This window comes from Protopterus annectens, chromosome 8.part0 (assembly GCF_019279795.1).
Source record: "Protopterus annectens isolate FY-2018-M chromosome 8.part0, PAN1.0, whole genome shotgun sequence".
Classification (NCBI taxonomy): domain Eukaryota; kingdom Metazoa; phylum Chordata; order Ceratodontiformes; family Protopteridae; genus Protopterus; species Protopterus annectens.
The window spans coordinates 1,329,071,865-1,329,095,885 of NC_056741.1; the positions used below are offsets into that span (position 1 = coordinate 1,329,071,865).

Here is a 24,021-nt window from a genome sequence, read left to right on the forward strand (position 1 = left end):
CCAGGTTAGTGTTTGGGAAGCGTTGCAATTATAAAATGCCGTCGGATGCTCCGGCCGCTTCGTCCAAGAAGCGCAAGGACAAAACAGCGAAGCCTAGGGTTGATGAACCGGCAGTCCCGGACATCGGTTCTTTAGAAGGCTCAGTGGAGCCAGAGGTTTTGCCAGGAGTTTCTATGGAGTCTCAGGCAGAAACTTTACTGTTACAGGATGTGCCTTCTCAGGAGGTAGGCCAGGCTGAGGGGGCTTCTCAGGTAACTGTTCTTCCCTCTCTTCCCAAGGTAGTTAGAGCCTCTCCTTCTGTTGCCAAAACTTCTTTGAGAGGTAGGCCAAGTTCAGCTTCAGTGGGGGCTTCTCCTAGCATTTCGGGTTCTGTACCTAAGAAACATATGCTTAAAATGGCAGAAGATTTGATTACTATGATTAGAGGTTCTATGCCCCCTCCTGATAAGAGGCCTAGGGTGGAACCGGAGTTTGATAGTTTTGAACAGTGTTCAGAGGCTTCTGAGTCTTCTGCGGAAGATTTGCTGGAGTATCCTCCTTATTCTGATTCTGATGTGGATGATTCCACTCCTACAGCTTCTCCTCCTGAGGATTTCTCATTTTCAGAGACTCTGCATTCCATGAGGGAGCACTTTAAATGGGAAGGCCAGGATTACTCTGATTCCAGGAAAAGGCTTAGGGAATTCTTGTTTTTACCCCAGCATAGGCCCTTAGCTATACCTCCTGTGTTGAATGTGGTGGAAGATGTTTTTGCAGAGGCTTCCCTGAACCCTGACTCTTTGCCTCCTGCTCTTGTTAAACCTGATAGGTACTATAGGGTGCCAGAAGCTCATAAGTATTTGTTTAAGAGTCCTAGGGCGGACCCAGAAACTGTTTCTCAGGGGCCTAAAGGTGTTAAGGCCTCTGTGGTTAAAAATCCTGTTCCCACTGATAAAGAGGCAAGGGCTTTGGATAGGTGGGGAAAGAAAGTGTATACTTCTTCCACTCTAGCCATGAGAGCGTTGAATTGTCAGTTTCACATGCTAAAATATCAAAATTATCTCCTTTCACAATTGAAATCTAAGGTGGATGCTTTGGCGGAAGGTATTGAGTGTAAAGAGTTGCTGGATTTGGTTCATGTGTCTGAACAAGTGGGTAAGCATTCTTTGCAATGTGGTTTTGATGCTGTACAGGCCTCCTCGAGGGTGGCTGCCACTAGTTCTGTTCTTCGCAGGCATGCCTGGTTGAGGGATCAGAATTTGGCTGAGCATGTTAAGACAAGGATTTTGGATGCTCCTTTACAGTCTGATGTGTTGTTTGGTTCGCCTGTGGAAGCAGTTTTAAAGAAAATGGAGGACAAAGCTAAGTCTATGCAAACTGTTAAAGATTTTTTACAGGTGCAGCCACCGAAGTTTAGTAGAAATTGGCCTGCTAAGGGGTGGACATATCCTGCTTATGATTCCCAGTCTAGGGGTAGGTCTAGACGTGGTAGGGGCAGAGCTCAAGGTTCTTTTAGGCCTAGAACAGGAGTTCACCTGCTCAGACTTCTGGTGAGGGCAGGGGTCAGTCCTTTCGTAAACAGACTCAATGACCTGCCTTTTCAGCTGCCAGTAGATACTCGTCTGGCAGCTCCTTTGGGAGGAAGACTGTCTCTTTTCAAAGAAAATTGGGATTTAATTACTCAAGACAGATGGGTGTTGGATATCATTCACCACGGTTACAGGTTTTATTTCCATACATTGCCCCCTTTCAAAGGCATGCCAGACGTTCCTCCTCCACAAAGAAAAGAGGCTCACAAGCAAATTTCTCAGTTACTCCAGATGGGGGCCATTCAGTCAGTCCCTGTATCAGAAAGAGGCCTAGGATTTTATTCTCGCCTGTTCCTAGTACCAAAGAAGGGGAACACGTGGAGACCAATTTTGGATTTATCTCTCCTCAACACTTATCTGGACATTCCCAAGTTCAAGATGTTGACGTTACAACAGCTTTTACCTCTGCTGGGCAAAGATCACTGGATGGTAACTTTAGATCTCAAGGAAGCTTACCTTCATGTGCCTATAAGGCTAAGTTGCAGGAAGTATCTGCGGTTTCGAGCTGGAAATTCTCATTATCAGTTCTCTGCATTGCCCTTTGGCTTATCTACTGCCCAGAGTATTCACAAAGGTTCTGGCTCCAGTGATAGCTTACTTCAGGCTACAAGGAATTCAAATCTATCCTTACTTGGACGACTGCCTGATTCTGGCTCAAGAAAAGGAAGACCTTCTACAGCATCTGGAATATGTTATAGCAGTGCTAAGATGCCTAGGGTATTCTGTGAGCGAAATAAAGTCCAGTCTAGTACCCTCTCAAGACATGTGCTTTCTGGGTGTGAGACTGAATACAGCAGCCCAGATGGCCTTTTAACCCCGGACAAACAAAAGAGTCTATCACTTTACTTCCATCAACTATCTCATCAGTCCGTGCTGACTGCAAGGACAGTCCTTCAAGCATTAGGGTTCATGGCATCTTGTATTCTGGTGCTTCCCAATGCCAAACTGCATATGAGGAAGCTACAATGGTATCTCAAAATGTATGGACACAGCACTGCCAGGATTTGGACACTGTCATTCAAATAATACCTTGCCTTCAAAAAGAATTTTTGTGGTGGGCTCAGGAATGTCACCTAAACAAGGGACTCTCTGTGACCCGGCCAGAGGCGAGTCAGATTTTAACGACAGATGCCTCGGACATTGCTTGGGGAGCTCATCTAAATGGAAAGTGGATACAAGACAAGTGGCCTGCCAGACTACAGCATCTACATATCAACATGAAGGAGATGTTAGCAGTCCAGTTTGCATTAATGGCTTTCAAGGAGTTACTTCTTCCAGGGCAGGTGTTGATTCTAACAGACAACACAACTGTCATGTGGTACATCAACAAGCAAGGGGAATCACATTCTTATCCTCTATGCAGGCAAGCAATGATTTTATGGGAGACTGCGCTAAGCTTGCAACTAACTCTTCAGGCAAGGTTTCTGCCAGGAGCACAGAACTCCTTAGCAGATGTGTTAAGCAGACAAATCATGGATCCCCACGTGTGGAAACTGGATCTTCATGTATTTCAGAAATTGACAGTGTCATGGGGAACTCCAGACATAGATCTGTTCGCTTCTCCACTAAACCACCAGCTGCCAAAGTTTTGCACAAAGGGGTTTCATCACACAGCTTGGAAAGTGGATGCTCTGTCTTTCAGTTGGAAAAACCTTCATGTGTATGCCTTTCCACCTCTGCCTCTTCTTCCAAAGGTGCTATTAACAGTCAGACAAGACAAGCCAAGGATGATTTTGATAGCTCCAGATTGGCCTCGGCAACACTGGTACCCACTACTAAGGAGTCTGGTAAGGAAGCCTCCATGGCCTTTACCTTTGATTCCTCATCTGTTATCTCAGAAGGACGGTCATCTGCTCAATGTCAAGCTTCACTCTCTTCATCTAACAGCCTGGCATATTCTGTGTTGAAACACAGCAGGTCTCAACTTCCTCAACAAGTTTTAAATGTGATTATGGAAGCTAGAAGACCTAGTACAAGGAAAGTGTACGCAGAAAAATGGAAGAGATTTTTATTTTGGAGTACAGCAAAGAATTTGGAGATTTCTGAGCCTAATTTGAGTGTGGCTCTTCAATACCTTACTGAGTTATTGGACAAAGGTTTGTCCTTCTCTTCCATTAAGATTCATGCTGCAGCAATTTCAGCTCACTATGATTGTGACCCACCATTGTTTTCGCATCCTTTGTTCAAGCAGTTTCTTAGAGGGGCAAAGAATATAAGACCCCCGTAGAGCTCCTACTCCTGCTTGGGATCTCAATTTTGTGTTGGAAAAACTTACTCTACAACCTTTTGAGCCTGCGGCTACTGCTGAATTGAAATACTTGTCATGGAAGACTGCTTTTCTGTTGGCTATTACTTCTGCAAGAAGGGTGTCTGAGTTGCAGGCCCTTATGGCAGTAGAGCCCTTTTGATTTTCCATAAGGATAGGGTATCATTACGTACTAATCCTTCCTTTATGCCTAAGGTGGTTTCTAGTGTGGCTTTAAACCAAACTATTCATTTGCCTACTTTTATGCAGACCCCAAAATAAAGGGGAAAAGATTTTGCACACTTTAGATGTACACAGGCAATTGCGTTATTATTTAAGCAGGACTAAGGATTTTAGGCAGTCTCAGCAGTTGTTTGTTTCTTTTGCTTTGAGTTCGCAGGGCAAGCCTGTGTCAAAACAAACTATTTCTAGGTGGATTGGGTTTTGCATTGCATTTTGTTATTCCCATCATGGCAAGGAGATTCCAGCTGGGATTAGGCCTCATTCCACTAGGGCTACTGCCACTTCAACAGCATTTCTAAGGGGTGGCAACTAAGGATATTTTGGAGGCAGCTACTTGGAGTTCAGTGCATACTTTCTCTAAGCATTATCACCTTCCTATCTACTCTAAGTCTAGGGCTGGTTTTGCCACAGCTGTTTTGCAAGGCATGTTGTCAGCTCCTACTTCTTTATGATTTGCCAGCCTCCCTTACCTCTGCTTTGGGATTCTACCCAATAGTAAGGACTGCAGCAATGTGGAGCGAAGAACATAGTACAGTTTTGTACCTACCATAAATGTAGATGTTCGAGGATCCACATTGCTGCAGTCCAATTTACCCTCCCTCCTTCCCTCTGTGTTTAGGGGTGGTTGTGTAGGTGAGGTTATATGTTGATATTTTTGTATATATTTTTGTATATATTGTACATATTTTTGGTGCAGGTATTTTGGGCCTTGTCTTTTTAGGGTCTTCTGACATCTGGGGCAAGAAAAGACTGAGGATATGACGTCGGTCATGCGCATTAGTACCCTGACGTACTGACGTCAGTCTAATGCGCCCTGACCGACGTCAGCCATATACTCTGGTATTCGGGCCGACTGGACAGCGGACTACCCAATAGTAAGGACTGCAGCAATGTGGATCCTCGAACATCTACATTTATGGTAGGTACAAAACTGTACTTTCTGCTTATTAATTGGGGTACTTCCTAGTGGGATGGTTTCAGCATGGCTTATTCTTTGCACACTTCTACTCTGATCGCTATCCTTCTGTCTAGTAATAAATTCCCTTTTGTATACTGTTTTGCAGTGCCATGTACTTCAAGTATGGAAGTCACTGTGTTGCCCAAAGTTAGTGTCTTGAATGGAACAACTGCTCGTCTAAGCTGCACCTTTACTTCGTGTTATAAGCCAGACAACAATCTGCTTAACATGAACTGGACATATCGGGGGTGCATTAACTGCTCAGAAGAAATGGTGAGTGGCCCTGTAAAGCAGAGAAAAGGTTAATTGCTTGAGATTTATGGTTGTCCTTCAGATTTTATTAAAGATACTAAGTTTAAATGCATTGTTTAATTTTCATAGATCTCATATGAGACAGAAGGGTGAAGCACATCTAAAAATGATTAACTGCAGTAAGAGAGTGGTTAATACTGGTGTCTGGAGAGCAGTTGTTGACTTGATTCACTGTGCCTTAGTAGGGATGTCCTCACTGCTTTCTTACAGGATATTAGCAAATAAAGTGTGAATTCTGTGCATGAAAGCATGCGAATACAAGTTCACCTTGAGATTCTGTATCTGCATGTACAAAGACACACACACATACACATGTACACAGGCGCACACACACACACACATACACACACACACACACACACACACACACCTCACACAGTCTGCTTACGCCTTTGCAGCCCATTTGGCCCAAAACGGTTTAACTCTTTCATATCTAGTGACGGAGGAATGCCACACCTTCTGACACCTGCAGAGTTCCTGGCTGGGCAGCCTTTGCCTGAGCTACTGTACTGAAAATATAGATGTTTTTCATATCGATCACTACTGCTGCAGATATATGGGTTATATCCTGCCAAGGATGTAACAGCCAGTGAGCTTCCAAAGCTTCAGGGCACCTTTCACACGCTCAAACCATCAGTCAGCTCAAGATGAACTGACTAAAAAGATAGGTTTGGGTGCCAAGCCCTTCAGAACTTTCTTGCAGCCAAAGAGTATGCTCCCCTGAGACTTTCAATGATTGATGGTTGGCTCGTGCTGCTCCTTTGCTGGGCAGATAAGTTCCCTTTGGGGAACAAGCCTTCCATTTTAAAAATTGTTTGTTTAATAACACTTTCCTGTTAAGGAAAGTTATTTTAAAGCTAGGAGTTTTGTTTTAAAGAACTGTCACAAGGCTAAATTGTACTTTTAAATGATAGAGTTTTTTTCCCGTCAGTGTAAAAGAGTTGCTTAAAGTATTTGAGAAACATTTTTTGTGGAGAAATTGGGTTTATTTTAATTTTTGGGGCTTGTTTCCCACAGGAAAGAGGCACCATTTTTTGGCCTGACCATGGAACAAGCAGTCAGTCTTTCTTCCAGCCACAAAAACAAAAAGTTAAGCAAACAGTTTGCCACCACAGCAGGCTAGCAGTTTGCTTCATCCTTTAGGTGGGTGACTTTGCTGTGGCCATTAGCTGTACCTCAGAATATTCTTCTTTTACCCCAGATCTCTCTAGTGTAGCACATACCATCACTATGGACCTTGGGGTTAGCTACATCTTCTGTGGCTATTGCAGTCCCCTCAGTGGGCAAGGGAGAGACCCTCTTGTTGGTCCTGGGAGAGGGAACAGGGAAGGGTACCCTCTTTTGTCAGAATGTTATACCCATCCCTGGGGAAGCTGCTGCTGTCATTAATAACACTGTTGGCCTCATTTTTTCTGTCAAAAAGAAACAGAAAACTAAACATGTATCTATTTCCCTGGAAATTCCTTTTGACAGGAGTAGTTTACCGGGTTTGGTTATATTTAATTCTAGATATTGATCCTTCTTGTAAAGTAGTTTATAGTAAAAGAAAAAAGTATACCTCTTTTCCTAAAGAGACTGAAGATTCCAAATCTGCACAGGAGGATGAAGGGACAGACGCAAGTTTTTCACCTCAGATTTCTGATTCAGACTCGGAGGAGAACTTAGATTCTGATACTCTCTGTATGTTTTTTTCTTTCTCTGAGACTGTTTCCAGAATATGACAGTGTTTTCAGTGGGGAAAAAGTACAGTTGAGTAAAATCTTAAGCTAACTGTAGATGTCCTTTTCTTCACTGTTGCAGTATTCCTTATGTAAGGGATCTCCTGCCAAGGATAACCCAATGTCTGGCTAGTACAGCAAAGCCTTTAGAGTTTACAGGAGTCGTATGTCACACATATGCTCCTCACACAAGGTGTATGGCATAAAGTTGACATATGGACACACACACCTCAGAACTGAAAAGCCCCAGGATGAACACAATGTCCCTAGCGACCAGGAGGAACATGTGCATCCAGAATGAGAAAAAAGAAAAGAATCCCTGGCCAAAAGGGCAAGACGAATAGGTCACAGCAGAGGGGATAGCAGGGAGGGAGTGAATACAGCAACACTGAAGAGAAGAACATCTACTATTATGGTGTGATTTTACATTTATTAAGTCCTTCCATATCATTGTTACAGTATTCCTCATGTAAGGGAGAGTACAAAAGCTCAAGAGGAAACCTGGGAGGAGGAAGGCACTGAAGAGCCTTCTATAAACCTATGCAGGATAGCTCTGGCAAAGCCAGCTCTTGCTCTGGAAATAACATCCAACTTGTAATGCTTAGTGAAGGTAAGGACAGAAGTCCAAGTAGCAGCCTCAAGGATGGAATTGGTATCCAGTCCTTTGGAAAAGGTACCAGAAGAAGCAACAGCTCTGGTAGAATGAGTCTTTACAGAAGAGGAAAGATGTTTATCATGAAAAGAATAACAAAAGCAAATGGCCTTAGAAATTCAGGAAGAGATGGTTTGTTTAGAAACGGCCAAACTCAAAGACCTGGGATGAAAGGGAAAAATGTTGCTCAGATTTGCGAATAGCCCTAGTCTTATCCAAATAATTTCTGAGCTGTCTGTGCAAATCCAAGATGTGAAGAATTTTCTCACTGGCAGAATGCAGAGAAGGAAAAAAGAAAGGCAAACAGACTGATTAAGGGACAACTCATTGACCACATTGGGTATAAAAGAACACCTTGTCCCTGTGAAAAACTAAAAAGGGAGGAACAGCCATGAGAGCCTGAAACTCCGATACTGTCTTAACTGAAGTAAGGACTAAATAAAGAACAGTCTTCCAAGTACAATGTTGCAAGGAAATTGAAACAGCAGGCTGAAAAGGAGCCAGAGTCAATTTTTCAAGAACAAAATAGAGGTCCCAGGAAGATGGAATATGCTTCCTGGGAGGCCTGATATGAAGGTCTCCTTCAACAAATTCTTTGAGCTCAAACCTAGAGGCCAGAGGAGGAGTTAAGGGCAGACAAGCAGAAAGCTGTTGTTAGGTGAGCTTTAACTGAAGAATATGCCAACCCAGCATGGAGCAGATCACACAAATAAGAGAGAACCATAGGAATCTGCACTGAAAAAGGATCCTAGTTTTGAGAGAGGCACCAGACAGAAAATGTCTTCCATTTTGACAAATATAATTTCCTGGTAGTGGGTTTCTTGGCCTCCTGCAGGACCCAGAGCACATCCTCAAAAAAGAGTTGCCTTAAAGGGATCAAAACACTGCCACCCACAACATCAGTTGAAGAGTGGATAAGTGAGGATGGATAAGATACCCCTTGTCTTGTGTGAGAAGGTCCACCCAGTGAGGTAACTTTTGGTGATTGCCCCTGGCCAAGTGAAAAAGGAGGGTGAACTAATACTGTCTGGGCCAAAAGGGAATCACCAACAAGATTTTGGGGGAGTCTTGTCTGATTTTGTGCAAGACCCTTGGAAGCAAAAGAAGAGGAGGGAAGGCATACAGAAACATCCCCTTCCAAGGAAAAGACAGGGTGCCCACCTTCCAAGCAGGAGGACTTGGAAATGTGGAACAGAAGAAAGGAAGTTTTCTTATCAGAGGGGAGGCGAAAAGATCTGTCTAAGGAATACCCCAGTTATGGACAATGTCCAGAAACACACCTTTGTGCATCATCCATTCGTGAGCCTGTGTGCTGGACCTGCTCAAAGAGTCTGCCGCTATATTTTGCTCTGAGGGAATTTAGATGGGCTGAAAAGTACTTGATACTATACATCTAGATCCCTGACCTTTAGAGTGAGCCTGCAAAGAAGGTAGGACCATGTACTGCCTTCCTTGTTGACATACCACATCACTATGGTATTGGCTATGAAAACTTTGAAGGGAATGGGATGAAAGAGGGTATAAAAGGCCTGAAGAGCTAGGAGATTCCTCATTTCCTTGATGTTGATGTGGTCTGATCTCTAATAAAGAGGCCAGAGACCCTGAACATTGAGAGAACAGAGGATGCACCCTACCCCCTGTTTGAGGCATCCAAAAAGTGTTGTTGAATCAGGATTAGAGGTTGGAAAGGAAGCCTCGGGTTGAGAGAAAGTTGATGAATCCAGCACTGAAGCTCGAACTTGAGACGAGAAAGAAGGGAACTAGGAATTCCAGGGGATGACAGTATTGAAGGCACACTGACTTGAGGTACCACTAAAGCTTTCTTATATGGAGCAGTGGCAGCACAGGAATGGTGGAAGCCATAAACCTGAGGATGCTGAGAAAGTTTCTAGCTGTGACTGAAGCCAGGGTAAGAAGAGACTGGAAAAAAGCAATCAGAGAAAGGACCTTGGGGGAAGGCAGGGTTGCCAACATGACAATAGTCTGGATTCTGCAACCAAGAAAAACATGACTCTGAGAAGGAACCAAGACTGATGTTTGAACGTTTATGGTGAACCCCAGACTTTGCAGCAGGGAAACAGTAAACTGGAGAGCCTGAAGCAGAACTTCAGGGATGAGACCTTAATGAGCAGTTCATCCAAATAAGGAAATATCTAAACCCCTCTCATCCTGCAAAAGGCAATGAGAGGTGCGAGGCATTTGATGAATACCATTGGGGCAGTGGAGAAGCGAAAGGGCAAAGCAGAGAACTGAAAATGGAAGGAAGAAACAGAGAAATACAGAAACATCCTGAAAAGGGGATGGATGGGGATATGAAGGTAGGCCTCCTTGAGATCCAGAGAGACCAGAAATGCCTGGGGAAGAAGAAGATAGAATAAAGTTTGAAGGGGCAACATTCGAAAAGAGGGGACCTTTAAAAAGGTCTGAAATTTGTCTCTAGATTCCTTCCTTCCTTCCTGGGAACCAGAAACATTCTGGAATAAAAATAAACATTCTCTTTCTTGGCAGGGGACACTACCTGATTGGTTCCCTGGGCCAAGGGAGCATAAAGCACCTCTGGAAAGAGAGGAAGCTGTTCTTGAGGAGGTTGAGGGATGTTCAGAAAGAAAGGAAAAGATTTCAACAAGATGAAATACCCCGGGGAGTCTTTTGTGGTCCTTATCCAATTTGGAAGGGACACAGAAAGATGAAGGGATAAGGGAGCCTAGCCAAGGGAAAAAGGAAGCAAATTGTCAGATGGAACCTGGTTTGTCCTGAAAAGGAGGTTTCTGAGAAACAGGGGTCTGAGTAGATTTAGCAGGAGGTACACATCTAGAACCCTTTTTACCCTTGGGTGGAGGGTGAGACTGTCTGCGAACAAAAGCAGATTCGAAAGGCAATTCCTCTGAAACTTATGATGGATAAGAGAAATAAAAATATATTTCAACTCCTGCAATGCCTTGCCCTTATCCTGGAGGGATTTAAAAAGTTCAGCAGAAGCAGAGCCAAACAGATTTTTATTATCTAGAGGAGCATCCAATAATTTGGCGTTAATGTCATTAGTCAAAGCCTGAAGATGAAGCCAAGAGTCACAACTCAGAACAGAACCAAATGCAGCAGCCCTAGAAGAAACATCAGCTGCATTATAACTGCACTTAATGTAGTAGTGAGCCTCTTGAGAGGTAAAACCCAATAAGGAAAGGGTCAAAACCTTCCCTTCAGAGTCAGAAAGTTCAGAAACTACTTGAGAGATCTGAGAAAGATGTGCTAAAGTATACCTAGTCATTTGAGTCTGGTAAGTAATAGCCCTAAAAGCCAGGGTCACCGCAGGATAAACCTTTTTGCCCAGCTATTCCATGTCCCTACTATTCTTGTCTGAAGGAAACAACTTAGTGGAAGACATAAGCTTGAATGGTTTGTCAGAGGAGACAGACACCACAGAAGGATCAGTAGGACATTTATATAGAAATTTACAATCATCAGGACGTGTTTCTTGGGAGATGGGGACAGGGAATCAGGAATAACAAAAGCTGCTGAAAAGATATCCATGAGGGCAGCCAGAACTGGAGGTAGAGCAGAAGGTTTGGGAGACTCCATCTGGAGGAGTTCATAATATCTCTTCTGGATATCAGAAACCTAAGAATAATCCCTATTGAAGAACTCCATCATATGATGAATAGTGTCTTCTACAGGAGAATCTAGAGTAATAGAATCCTCTTCCTCAGACCCATAGTCCAAAGGGGAAGGGATCTGAGAAGAGTAAGCTAGGGACTCTTCCCCAGAATCATGATCCTCATCAGAAGACTCATGCTCCCTAGGTCACTTAAGAGGAGTAGAAGACCAGGGAGGAGCAGGCAAAGACCACCCTTGAGGAGGGTTCAAGGCCATTGGGGCACTAAGCAACCTCTGAGTAAAATCCTGCCATTCATTTTGGACTCTCTAACTACAGGCAAAATATTCTTGTTTTTTTTTTTCCCCTGCGGGATGCCCACACAAAAAACCTAGGTGGGTTGGACCATTGCTGACACTCTACAAGTTAAGTAGGAATCTCATCCCATGCTAAAATCTGCGGAATCCCTCTCAGTCCCTCAGATATAATCAGCCGAGGTTCCCCCACAATGTCTGGAGCAGAAGTTTTGAAAAGCCTCTGAAGATGTGCAAGAAGCAAGTTCTATGCTGGCATCCAGCAGGGTTGTGGCAGAGGAATACAAAGCAACAACCAGACAATCCTCCAGGCTTTCACCAGCCTTGAGAGAGCAGTCCAGGGGAGGCTGGACAGTAGCCATATCAGACCTGAATTTTTTTGGCCTTTTTCTTGGCTGGCGGATGACCCTTGGATGGATAGACTCTGCCATAACACCTTGTGCTAACAACTTTAGACAATGTTTTTTCAGGTGAATAGACAAGGAGGAGAGGTGACTATGTAGGGTCTTGGGGACAAACACTTGGCAGATAGAACACTGTGCATGCGTGTGAGAAATACTCAAACAGAAAGAGACAATTCATGACACTCTTTTATGGGGAATCTGCCTTCCACACTGACATTCTCCCTTTCTGGATGGCATGTAAACCATCAACACTAAAATAAGAGATAAGATAAGGAAGAACCCCCAACAGACCACATATCTGAAAATGTCAAATGTGTTTACCTTGTGGAGCTTTTCTTCCTGGGCCGCTGCTGAAAATGGGTTCCTGACCCAGTCGGACTTTCCAGTCAACAAATGTCAAATAACTAAATAAGTAATAAATAAATGCTTAACATTACATCACTATTCATCCAAACTTCAGGCATCTCTGAAGGTTTTGTGTGTCTGGATCACTTTATCAGTTCTCTGCCTTACCCTTTGGACTTTCCAGGAGTGTTCACAAAGTGAATAGGCCCATTTATAGCTCATTGCAGGCTACAGGGCATACACAGTTTCCATATTTAGACAACTTGCTTATTTTTGCAGTGTCTTTTTCAGAATGTCAGGCATCTCTTACTTGGGAGACAGATCTTTTACACAAGCTGGGATTCCAAGAGAACATTCAAAAATCTTGTTTAAGATGTTCACACAGGATTGTGCTCCTGGGGTGTCAGCTAGACACATCAGTTCAAAGAGCTTTTCTTCCGTATGAAAAAAGTAGATCTATGTCTGGGTTTATTTCTAAGGTTTTCCACTCATACTTTAGTCACGGTGAAGGAATACCCTAGACGTTTGGGTCTTAGGGCATCTATGATTCTCATGAGACCCCTGGCAAGACTCACATGCAAAAGATACAAAAGTATCTTAAGTATCTTTGGTCCCAGCACCAACATCCTTGTCTTTTCAAATCTCAGTGCCAAGTTTTTTTAGAAGGGAAATCACATGGTGAAGATAGGAAATATCCTTAAATCCAGGTCTGCCCTTCTCCATCCCTTTTCCAAAGCAGTCAGTTACCACAGAAGCCTTAGACTTTGTTTGGGAAGCAGTGTCAGAAGGGATAAAAGTGCAAGGTGTGTGGGACAACAAGAACAGATGCAAGCACATGAATATAAAAGAGATGCTTGCTGTGATCAAGGCACTCTATTCTCGGAATCATCTTTGGTCCCTGGGACCTCTTCAAGTTGTTACAGACAATACCACAGTCATGAGGTAAATCAAAACTAAGGGAGAACCACATCATACCCTCTTTGCAGGCTAGACATGTTAGGTTTGTATATAACTTCACAGCACAGCCTCACTTCACAGGCATCCTACATTCTGTCAGAGCAAATCTGTGTGGCAGACAAACTGAGCAGGACAAGGGCAGGCACTCATGAATGGACACTTGATCAGGGGTTCTTCAAGATTTGATCCATCTTTGAGGAGTTCCTCAAGAAATTCTTCACAAACTGGATCTACTCACATGAGAACAAGGATATTTGTTATACCCTTGATGCACCCTGACATCCAGTCAACTTCAGTTGACTGCCTGGATGATAGTCTTAATTTTCTTTAGCCACCTGTTCACTGAGGATGTGCGGCAGGTACTAATGGAGGCAAGAAAGCCTGCTACTAGAAAATCATATATTAGCAAATTGAAAAGGTTTTCTAGTTGTTTCCAACAACATAACCAGCAGCCATTCAATGCTAGTTGTTTTCTGGTTTTACAATATTTGCATGAGTTATTATCTTATGGCCTTTCTTACTTCAAGGTTCATTTATTGGTTATTTCAGCATATTTGCTCATGGATTCTCCTCTTTCAATGCATTCTGATATCACCATTTTTTTAAATGAGTTTTGCATAATACACCTGCCATTAACTGGGAAAACTACTCGTGTGCCAACACCTTTGCCCAACAGTTCTTGGAATTCATAAATTCCAATGCCCTGGATCAACTAATCCATAGTCCCACCAGGGGCTCCAATATCCTAGACCTGCTCATTACCAACATGAGAAATCAATGCTCCACACCAGTGGTCACCCCCTCGTTGGTCAGGTCTGACCATAAGCTAATCACCCTTGACATCCACATCCCTCCCCCACCCCCCCCAGTAAGAAAACCTCCATAAAAAACTTCTCCAAAGCCAACTTCATGCTATTCAAGTCAGAAGTGACAAACTTCTTGACACCCATGCAGACGGGAACTGAAAGTTTGACTTTTGAATCCTACACTAAGGCACTGTATGAGCACATCCACTCGTGCATGAATTGTGCCATCTCAAGTAGAACCAAGACGCTCTCCTCCAAAAAAAAGGAAGCCAATCTGGTGGTCCCCTGCCGTAAACAAACCTTACAACAAAAGGAAGAAACTGTTGCAGAAAAGAGGAAAATCCCAGGATGCAAAAAACTCCCTTACCAGCCTCAGTAAGAAGCTGAGATCCCTCATAAAATCCTCCAAAGCTAGTTACGAAAATAAAATTGCCACTGATTCCAGACAACCACAAGGCATTCTATAGCTATGCTAAGAATCTAAATGGCAATGCTCAGATCTGCTCTGAGCTACAACAGAATGGCATAAAATATACTGATCCCAAGGATATTGCCAGTATCCTGGCAGATCGATTCAGTGCCAACTTCACCCCCCTCTCACCCCCTAAAGGGCCCATCTCAATACCGAAAGATTTCCAAATTCCCGTAATAATGGCCACACAGGCAAAAATGCACTCTCCAAAACTAAGAATACAGCATCCTTGGGACCAGATGACATCCCAGGCTGTGTACTACATGAACTATAAAATGAACTGGCACCTCACCTAAGTGTCATGTTTATAGCCTCACCTCAGGCTTCATGCCTACTGAGTGGTGCACAGCTACAGTTATCCCACTTCACAAAGGGGGATCCACCTTGGAGCCTGGGAACTACCGCCTCATCAGTCTGATGAGCCTGATCTGCAAGGCCATGTAACGTATTATCATGGAACTTATAAACAAAGACATTGGCAACCTTCAAACACTGGACCTCACCCAGTTTGGGTTCGTGAAGGGTCGATCTTGTCTCCTGAACCTGATTGACTTCTTCAAATCAGTCTCCAGAGCTGTGGACAAGGGTAAGGCGGTCCACACAGCCTATCTGGACCTCGCCAAGGCCTTCAACACCATCCCCCACTCTGGAATCATACGTAAACTTACTAAGCTGGGCATTAGTCCCTACGTCACTCAATGGTTTGCCAGTGGGCTTACTGACAGAATCCACACTGTAAAAGTAGCCAACTCCAAATCCAGCTCCAGACAAGTGACAAGTGGAGTACCTCAGGGTTCAGTCCTGGGACCGCTCCTGTTTGGCATCTACTTCTCTGAAGTACAGGCCAACACTAAGGGACTCTGGCTAACAAAGTTCACAGATGACTGCAAACTGGGAGCCATTATTGAATCCCAAAATGATGTAGATATTCTACAAAAGGGCCTTACAGAAACAGATGCTTGGTGCCAGAGCTATGGGCTCAAGCTCGATGCCAAGAAATGTATAGTTATCCCCTTTGGGAAAAAGTAAGTACCCGTGAATTACCACATAGGTGGCAGTACACTAAACACTGAAAGTGTGATAAGAGACTTAGCGGCACTGGTGGACAGTGGTCTTACCTTCGATAACCACATTGCCACAACAGTCAGGAAATCCTTCTATATGGCACACTTCATCACTAAGGGCATTTCAACTAGAAAAAAAGGAGGTCATTGTCCCACTATACTCATCCCTCATTAGACCCATTATAGAGTACAACTATATATGCTATACTATATTATACTATAAGTTGTCCAATCTCGCCTTCATTCTTGCTGGATGGGTTTGGAGCTGATCCTTGGCTCCGACTCGGCAACTTAATATAGCTCGAGAGCTCTTTACTGGCTCGAGGTTACCCCTTATCCCAGAATGCCTAGCGCCAGCTACCCAGATCTCATTTGCCGTTTTAGCTGCAAGGTTGCGATCAATACTGGCTCAGGCTTAGTATCATTTTTTTGTCTCAAATATTGTGCTTAAAATTTGATATATCTTCTTCTTTGGTAGTAGTTTGTAAGTTTCTTTTACTGTAAACCCCCTTATTTTGTCCTTGTGCTTTACTTTGTGCTGTGTTGGCCATCGCCCCTTAGTCGCCAGGCCTTCTGTTATTCCCTGAACTCGTTTAACTTAGAGAGTTCTTCCCCTCCCCTCCCCTAAGGACAGCCGTTTAAGTTAGAGGCTCTCCTTTAAGGTTTTTATTAATTTTAGTTTTTCTATTGTAGTTTGACTTTTGCTAAAATGTCTAAGGAAGTTAAAACCTCTGGTTTTAAAAAGTGTGACTCATTCTGTCAGAAGATGTCTCTGACAGATGGGCACACTAGTTGTGTTTACTGCTTGGAGGCTCTGCACCTGAAGGACTCATGTGCTATTTGTCATACCTTTAGTCCAAGGGTCCTGCAGGAGCAGAAAAACAAGCTTATTCTCCGTGGATTATTAAAACAGGATTCTCCGGCTAAAGCATCTCAGCCAGTGAAACCTTTGAAACCAGTCAAGCCGTCAGCTCCATGTTCGGAACCGACTGGTGAGCTTGACAAACCAAGTGTGTCGGTGCCAGTGGGCACCGACAAGACTACCCCTCCATCAGCTCCAACTGTTACTTTGGAGCCGTCCCGGAGCCACAAAAGAGCTAGGTCTCCTTCTTTATAGCCGATTCACTTGGTGCCACAATCACCATTACTTCAAAGCAAGTCCAGTCATCGCTCATCTTCCCACTCCTCTCGAGCCTTGAGATTATTGGATCATGATGTGGAGAGAGTGGTCAGTAGGTTGCTTAAGTCACAGGCCCTTGCTAAAATGCTTTCGAGCCCACCTCAACAGGCTTCGGCTCCATCCACTTCGATTTCGATTCCTCCTCCAACTATGCTTAGTTCGGAGCCAGAGTCCGTGGATGCGTCGATAGTGGTTCCTTTGGCTCCGATGACATCCTCATCGGCTCCGATGTTGGCTCCAATTGCCTCGATTCTTCCACCCATCAAGGTATCTGGGCACCAAAGCTCTCTCGTTGGCTCCGAGGGAGGAAGTGACATCAGACCCTTGTCCGACCCCGCTCTCCCTCTCGGAGCGTCGGCTCAGTTGAGCTCGGCTCCCACATCGGCCTCAGAGCTGTTGCCCTCGGCGCAGGGTGGTATTCCTGTCTCTTCGGAGCTGGAGCTCTCCTTGTGTCGAGACCGTGATGCCTTCGAGGTCATGCGGAGAGTGCTGTCCCCACAGACGGCTCCATTATTGGTTCCAGTGGCCCCATCCCCCTTGGTGCCTGTGACAACCTCTGCTCCTCCTCCAGCCCCAAAGCGTAGGGAACCTATGCCCAGGACACCCCATTGGGTGAACCCTCTTCTTCCACAGCCGCCCCAGAACATTGTGAGCAGGCTCCCGGGAAGAAAAAATGTAAGAGGAAGTACCTAGACTCCCCTAAGTCTGTCACCTCAGATACAGACCTGGATGAATCGGAGGAGTCCCCAAGGTCCCCCTCTGAAGATGTTTCCTTTTTGGACATCCTTGAGATTCTCAGGCAGTGGCGTAGCTGGACTTCTCTAGCCCCCTCCGAGGATGAGTCTGTATACCTGGACGCATTTGGTTCCCGACCTTTCACCTCCTGGGTATCTCCACCTTTTCATCCACTCATGTCTGTAGTGTATCAAAAGGCTTGGTCAGCTCCAGATTCCATGGAACCTGTCCCAAGGAGACCCAATAAATTCATCACAGCTCCCCAAGACAAACAATTCTTGACTAAAGGTGTCCCAGTTGATGCCATGATGGTAGCAGCAGCCACAAAGAGAGAATTAGCTGAAACCTCCTCGTCTATCCATCCACTGAATAAAGACTCTTGTATGATGGACAGATATGGGAAGCAAATGTTTTCATCAGTGACCTTCTCCCTTATGTCCCTGAACTATCTTTCCCATTTTACTAGGCTTCAGAGGGATCTCCTAAAAGAGCTTGGAGATACCCTACAAGATCCAACAGCTGAGGGAGCTTCAGCCAAGGTAGCTACCCAGCTGGCGACTCTTAATTCAATAGTCAACTCCTCCATGAGGCTTATTTCATACGCAGCCGATGGAGCGAGTAGAGCTGCTGGAACAGGAGAGGCTCTTAGGTGACATTCTTGGCTATGGCTTTGTCAGTTTGCGGAACTTTTTAGAGCGTCCTTCACCAATACTCTCTTTAATGGCTCCTCTCTCTTTGGGCCTCAGGTGAAAGACACACTTACCAGGTGCCAACAGGAAGGCAAGATGCTCTCTGATGTCAGAGTCTGTTTTTCCACTCCTACCAGACCATACCCAAAGGGTCAGAAGGGTGGAAAGATGTGGTTTCGAAAATCCCAGGGACCCTTGCCTGATGCACATGGTGAATTTTCCCCCAGGGGCAGAGGGGGAAATAATAACAATGGCAGATGCCGCCCTCATGGCAGAGGGGGTCCGCAAAATCAGGGTGACAGAGATACGTTCTCTTCCAAACTCTATCAACATCCCTGAAGGGATGCCCGACTGCTCAACTCTGGAGGGAAGGCTTTCATTTTACCCAATCACCTGGCAAAATATTACAAAAGACAAATGGGTACTAGTCATTATATCTGGAGGTTACAAGATTCCCTTTCATCAACCCCCTTTTGTTTAAAAAAAATCCATCCCAGATGTTCCACCTAATCTAAGGGATCAGGCAGTCACAGAAGTTTCAAGACTGCCAGAAAAAAGAGCCATCCAGGAAGTCCCCGCAGACCAAGTAGGATCTGGAACTTACTCAAGATTCTTTTTAGTGCCCAAAATATAGGGGACTGGAGACCAATTCTGGACCTCAGCAGGTTAAACAAATCTGTACAAAAAGAAAAGTTCCAGATGGTAACACTGCAGTCCATTCTCCCCTTTCTGGGACAGGACAATTGGATGTGCTCCATAGTTCTTCAGGACGCATACTATCATATAAAAATGGACAGATAGTCCAGGAGATTTCTACGCTTCTGGCTAGGGGCCAGTCATTACCAATTCAGAGCTCTGCCCTTTGGTCTCACCACAGCCCCCAGGGTGTTCACCAAATGCATGGCAGTAGTCACGGCTCACCTGAGACGTCTAGTATTCCAGGTGTTCCCTTATCTGGACGACTGGCTCCTTACTGCTACCACCAGGCAACAACTTATAGAGGCACGAGATTACACCATCACATCCTGTGCTCAACTAGGCATCACAATAAACTTCAAAAAATCTGCCATGTTGCCCTGTCAATCTATTAAATACATACGAGCAGACCTAAACACAAGAAAAATTATTGTAAAATTGCCTCAGGAAAGAGTTTCCATTATTCAAAAACAGGTGTCACTTCTCCTGAGGAGCAAAATAATTCAAGTAAAGTATGTTCTTCAAGCTCTAGGGTCCATGGCAGCAGCCATTCTTCTAGTTCCCTTAGCACGCTTTCACATGAGAATCCTTCAGTGGCTTCTTTTCACGCAGTGGTACTTCCAGGAATTACCCATGTCTCACATGATGCTAATTACAGAATCTTGCAAAGACACCTTTCCTGGTGGATGGTCTCCCCACTAGTTACTCAGGGCACACCTTTCATGGAACCCCATCTGGTCGCCACAGTGACTACGGATGCTTCCCTGATAGGGTGGGGGGGTATTATCTAGGGAAGACAGTCCAAGGCACTTGGCAACCTCACAAATACCACTTGCACATCAACGTCCTGGAGATAAGAGCGGTGCTCCTAGCGTTGCAAGCTCTTCAAGACTCTCTCCCTGCCAGGACTATTGCAATACAGATGGACAATATGTCAGTGGTTTGGTACATCAACAAACAGGGTGGAACCAGGTCTTACTCCTTGTGCCGAGAGGCCATCAGACTGTGGCAATGGGCGATTTCCTCCCAACGTTTTCTGACAGCAACGCATATCCCTGGGACATCCAATGTAATAGCACAAGCCAAACCAAAAACTCCTTACTGCAGCAAAAGGAAGGTCCCAGCAGCCAAGCAGAAGCCCACAAAAAGCCAAGGCGTAGTTAGTAGCTAAGTCCACAATACGAACACTTCTTTATTTAAAAACAGCAAACAGCAAAAATAACGTAAAGCGCTTTTCGTCTCACTGGTAGTCAGACTTCCTCAGACAAAGTTTCAAGTGTAAAGCAACTCTTTAAATACCCTACCCAATGTCTAATTAACACTCCTTCAATTAATTCATTGAATTAATACCAACCATTTCAATGTGATAGCTTTGCAATTCAGTGTCATCCAGGACTGAATGAATATTATTCAATCAAATGTATATTAAAACTGAAAAGTCTAGCAAGATGACGGAGATCAATAGCTGAGGGGACACCTTTCTTAGGGGTTGGGGACTAGGTCCAATACATTTATTCAGCAAACATATTTATATTATTTCTAGACATTTTTGAACATTTTCTATATCACTATGGTTGAATTGAAACTGTTAATTTTTAACATCTGTAGGACATATTTACTTATGTGCAGTCACATGTTTATATGTAGTTGAAGGGGTCTTTATGTACATTTTTAACATTTTTAATATATTTGGAAGTTTAAGAGTTTTTAACATGGGCATAGGATTTTATTTTAAAATGTGAAACACTTTAGAACACCCGACTGCTGTGGGTTTAATTGACCATGCCGCTATCCAGGCTTTGGGTGTTAGTGTGGAATAGGTTACACTGGAGCTTTTTAAGTACAGTAATGTTGCTTTAAATGCAGACTCCACTACGTAGTGCTGTTACGTATACTCCTAACTGACAAGGTGGAGGTGAATTGTAACAATTAGTCAACAATGATAGAAACAGTTCAACTACTTTTTATGACTAAAGGACAAAAAATATTTTTCCAATTTGGATATTGTAATTATCAAAAGAATGTTGGTTACTACCTGAGTATGGACAGACAGGTAACATCAACTGTTTTATTTCAGTCTGCGAATGTATCAGTTGTAACGGACTGCATTTAACTAGCTATGTTTCCAGCTAGTCGTAAAGGTTTGAAATTATACTAAGTTGAATATGGATTTAATGTTTTAGTGAAGGTTGTTCAGTTTAGTAAAGCTGTTGTAGTAAGGTCCGGAATGTTGAGATTATTGACTGAAGCATTGCATTTGGAAATGTGAATGTAAACAGGATTGCAGTACTGTTTGACACTGAATTGCAAAGCTATCACATTGAAATGGTTGGTATTAATTCAATGAATTTATTGAAGGAGTGTTAATTAGACATTGGGTAGGGTATTTAAAGAGTTGCTTTACACCTGAAACTTTGTCTGAGGAAGTCTCACTACCAGTGAGACGAAAAGCGCTTTACGTTATTTTTGCTGTTTGCTGTTTTTAAATAAAGAAGTGTTCGTATTGTGGACTTAGCTACTAACTACGCCTTAGCTTTTTGTGGGCTTGTGCTTGACTGCTGGGACATCCAACGTAATAGCGGACAGGCTCAGCAGGGCTATCCTCATGCCTCACGAGTGGTCTCTGAAACAGGAAATTGTGGATCTTGTTTTCCACAAATGGGGCCAGCCTTGCTGCAATCTCTTTGCCTCTCCTCTCAACAACAAATGCAGCGGCTATTTCTCCCTTGTTCCTCCTCCAGGTCAGACACCCAGGGATGCTCTAGTCCATGATTGACCTCAAGACTCCTTTATGCATTTCCCCCCTTTCCCCTAATACCAAAAGTCATTCAGAAAGCAAAATCGTTGGGTTGCAAAATGATCTTCATTGCCCTCTATTGGCCTCGACAGATCTGGTTTCCGTTCTTTCACCCCCACCTTCTAGCCCAGCCTTGGATTCTGGACCCACTACTGGACCTCTTGATTCATCAGTCAGGCGGGCCACACCAATCCATCCAATCTCTCAAGCTCACAGCTTGGTTACTCCACTTCCAATCCTAGCCAGGCTTCCCAATATTTCCCCAGCAGTGCGTGAGATTATTGTTTCCTCCCATAAGGCAAATACAAGGAAAGTCTATGCTAGCAAATGGAAAATATTCTCTTACTGGGCAGAATCCAGGAATTTAGATCCTTTTACAGCTCCTGTACACGAGATTTTGGATTTCTTAGCAGAACTGTTTCATTCTGGTGCAGCGGCTGCTACCATCAGAGTACAACTAGCTGCCATTTCAAATTTTCACGTTGGAGTTTCTAACTCCAGCACAATGTCTCACAAACTCTGTAAGGCTTTCATGAGAGGTACATCTCTACTTAGACCTCCAGTGAAAGAGCCCCTTCCACCTTGGGATCTCAATTTGATTCTGGCTTCTTTGATACTGCCACCCTTTGAACCAGCAGCATCATGTTCCTTGAAATTTCTCTCTTGTAAAACTCTCTTCTTAGTTGCTATTACATCTGCCAGACGTGTTTCAGAACTTCATGCACTATGTGTTCACCCTCCATAACTAGTTTTTCACAAAGACAGAGTTTCTCTGAGAACCAACCCATCTTTTCTACCTAAAGTTTGTTCAGAACACAATTTGAATCAATCCATTGAACTTCCTGTCTTTTTCCCTAATCATTCCAGCAAGGCAGAATACAGATTACACCAATTGGATGTGCATAGACAACTACGTTTCTATCTCCATAAAACTAAATAAATGAGAAAATCAGATCAGCTGTTCCTTTCATTTGCTAACAACAAACAAGGCCTTCCAGTTTCTAAAGTAACATTGTCAAAATAGTTATCAGACACCATAGTCCATACCTACCACTTGCGACAAAAAGATCTTCCAACAAAACCCAAAGGTCATTCAGCCAGGTCAGTAGCTACTTCGGTAGCATTTCAATCTAGATTGCCCATAGATTCAATTTGTGCAGCAGCTACTTGGGCAGATCCTCATACATTCATTTCTCATTACAAAGTAGATGTGGTCTCCCGGGGCAGAGCTTTCTTTGGTTCCACAGTTCTGAAGAGTCTGTTCCAATGAGCCACCCAGGATTGAGGTGCTAGGGATGCTGTCCCATCCAGCAAGAATGAAGGCGAGCTTGGACAACTTAACATAAAGAAGTTATGTACCTACCATAACGTTTCATGTTAGTTGTCCTTCATCTCGCCTTCCTTCTTGCGTCCCTCCCTCCTTCCCCCTTCCTCAAGGATTGAGAGGAGTTTCTCAATGTTTTCACTGGCTAATTTGTTTTGTTATTAGTTGCTTCTCAACCAAACCATGACAATTAACTGTATATCCAGGTTTATTAATGGATTATCTCCTATAATTATGTCTAGTGTGAGCTATCTCAAACAAGATCTGGGTAGGGGATGCTGAGCATTCTGGGATAAAGGGTAGCCTCGAGCCAGTAAAGAGCTCTCGAGCTATAGTAAGTGGCCGAGTCGGAGCCGAGGATCGGCTCCAAGTCCATTCAGCAAGAGGGAAGGTGAGATGAGGGACAACTAACATGGAACGTTATGGTAGGTACATAACTTCTTTTTATACTATAACTATATAGTTTGGTATGTACCTCTCAAGACATCTGCAACAACTAGAAAGGCCGTAGAAATACCTCACTAAAAGAATCACAGGCCTAAAGCAGATGCCCTATGCTGACCGTCTAAAAAAAACTCCAACTATACTCTGTCACATATCGTCTACTCAGAGGCGATCTCTGCTTAACATACAAGGCCATGTAAAAGCCAGAGCTGTTAGACATGCTACACTTAAATAAATTCCAATCCCTCAGAGCCACATGCTCCAGGGATCTAAACTTTGTCATCACAATAAACAAAACATGCCGGAGGGATAGGTTCCTGACCCAGAGACTCCCCAGACTCTGGAATAGACTGCCAATACATGTCAAGAAGAGAGCCTCTTTGGCCCTCTTCAAAAGGAACCTTGACGATTAGATGGGAGATAGGAAATTCATCCCTGGGATCATGTCAGTTGCCCTGCTAGACAGGGGTCTAGGGAAGTAAATATTGTGGGAAGAAATAGCCAGGGAA

At 43.9% G+C, this 24,021-nt stretch overlaps 1 protein-coding gene across 1 annotated transcript in view; it reads left to right on the forward strand.

Annotated features, from left to right (window-relative positions):
- The window catches only part of SCN2B (sodium voltage-gated channel beta subunit 2), a 266,057-nt gene that overhangs the window by 94,896 nt on the left and 147,140 nt on the right, over nucleotides 1–24,021 (forward strand). Inside the window, exon 2 of the mRNA XM_044080870.1 lies at nucleotides 5,121–5,287. Coding sequence (XP_043936805.1) covers nucleotides 5,121–5,287 — 167 coding nt within the window. The remainder of the gene's footprint in view (nucleotides 1–5,120; nucleotides 5,288–24,021) is intronic.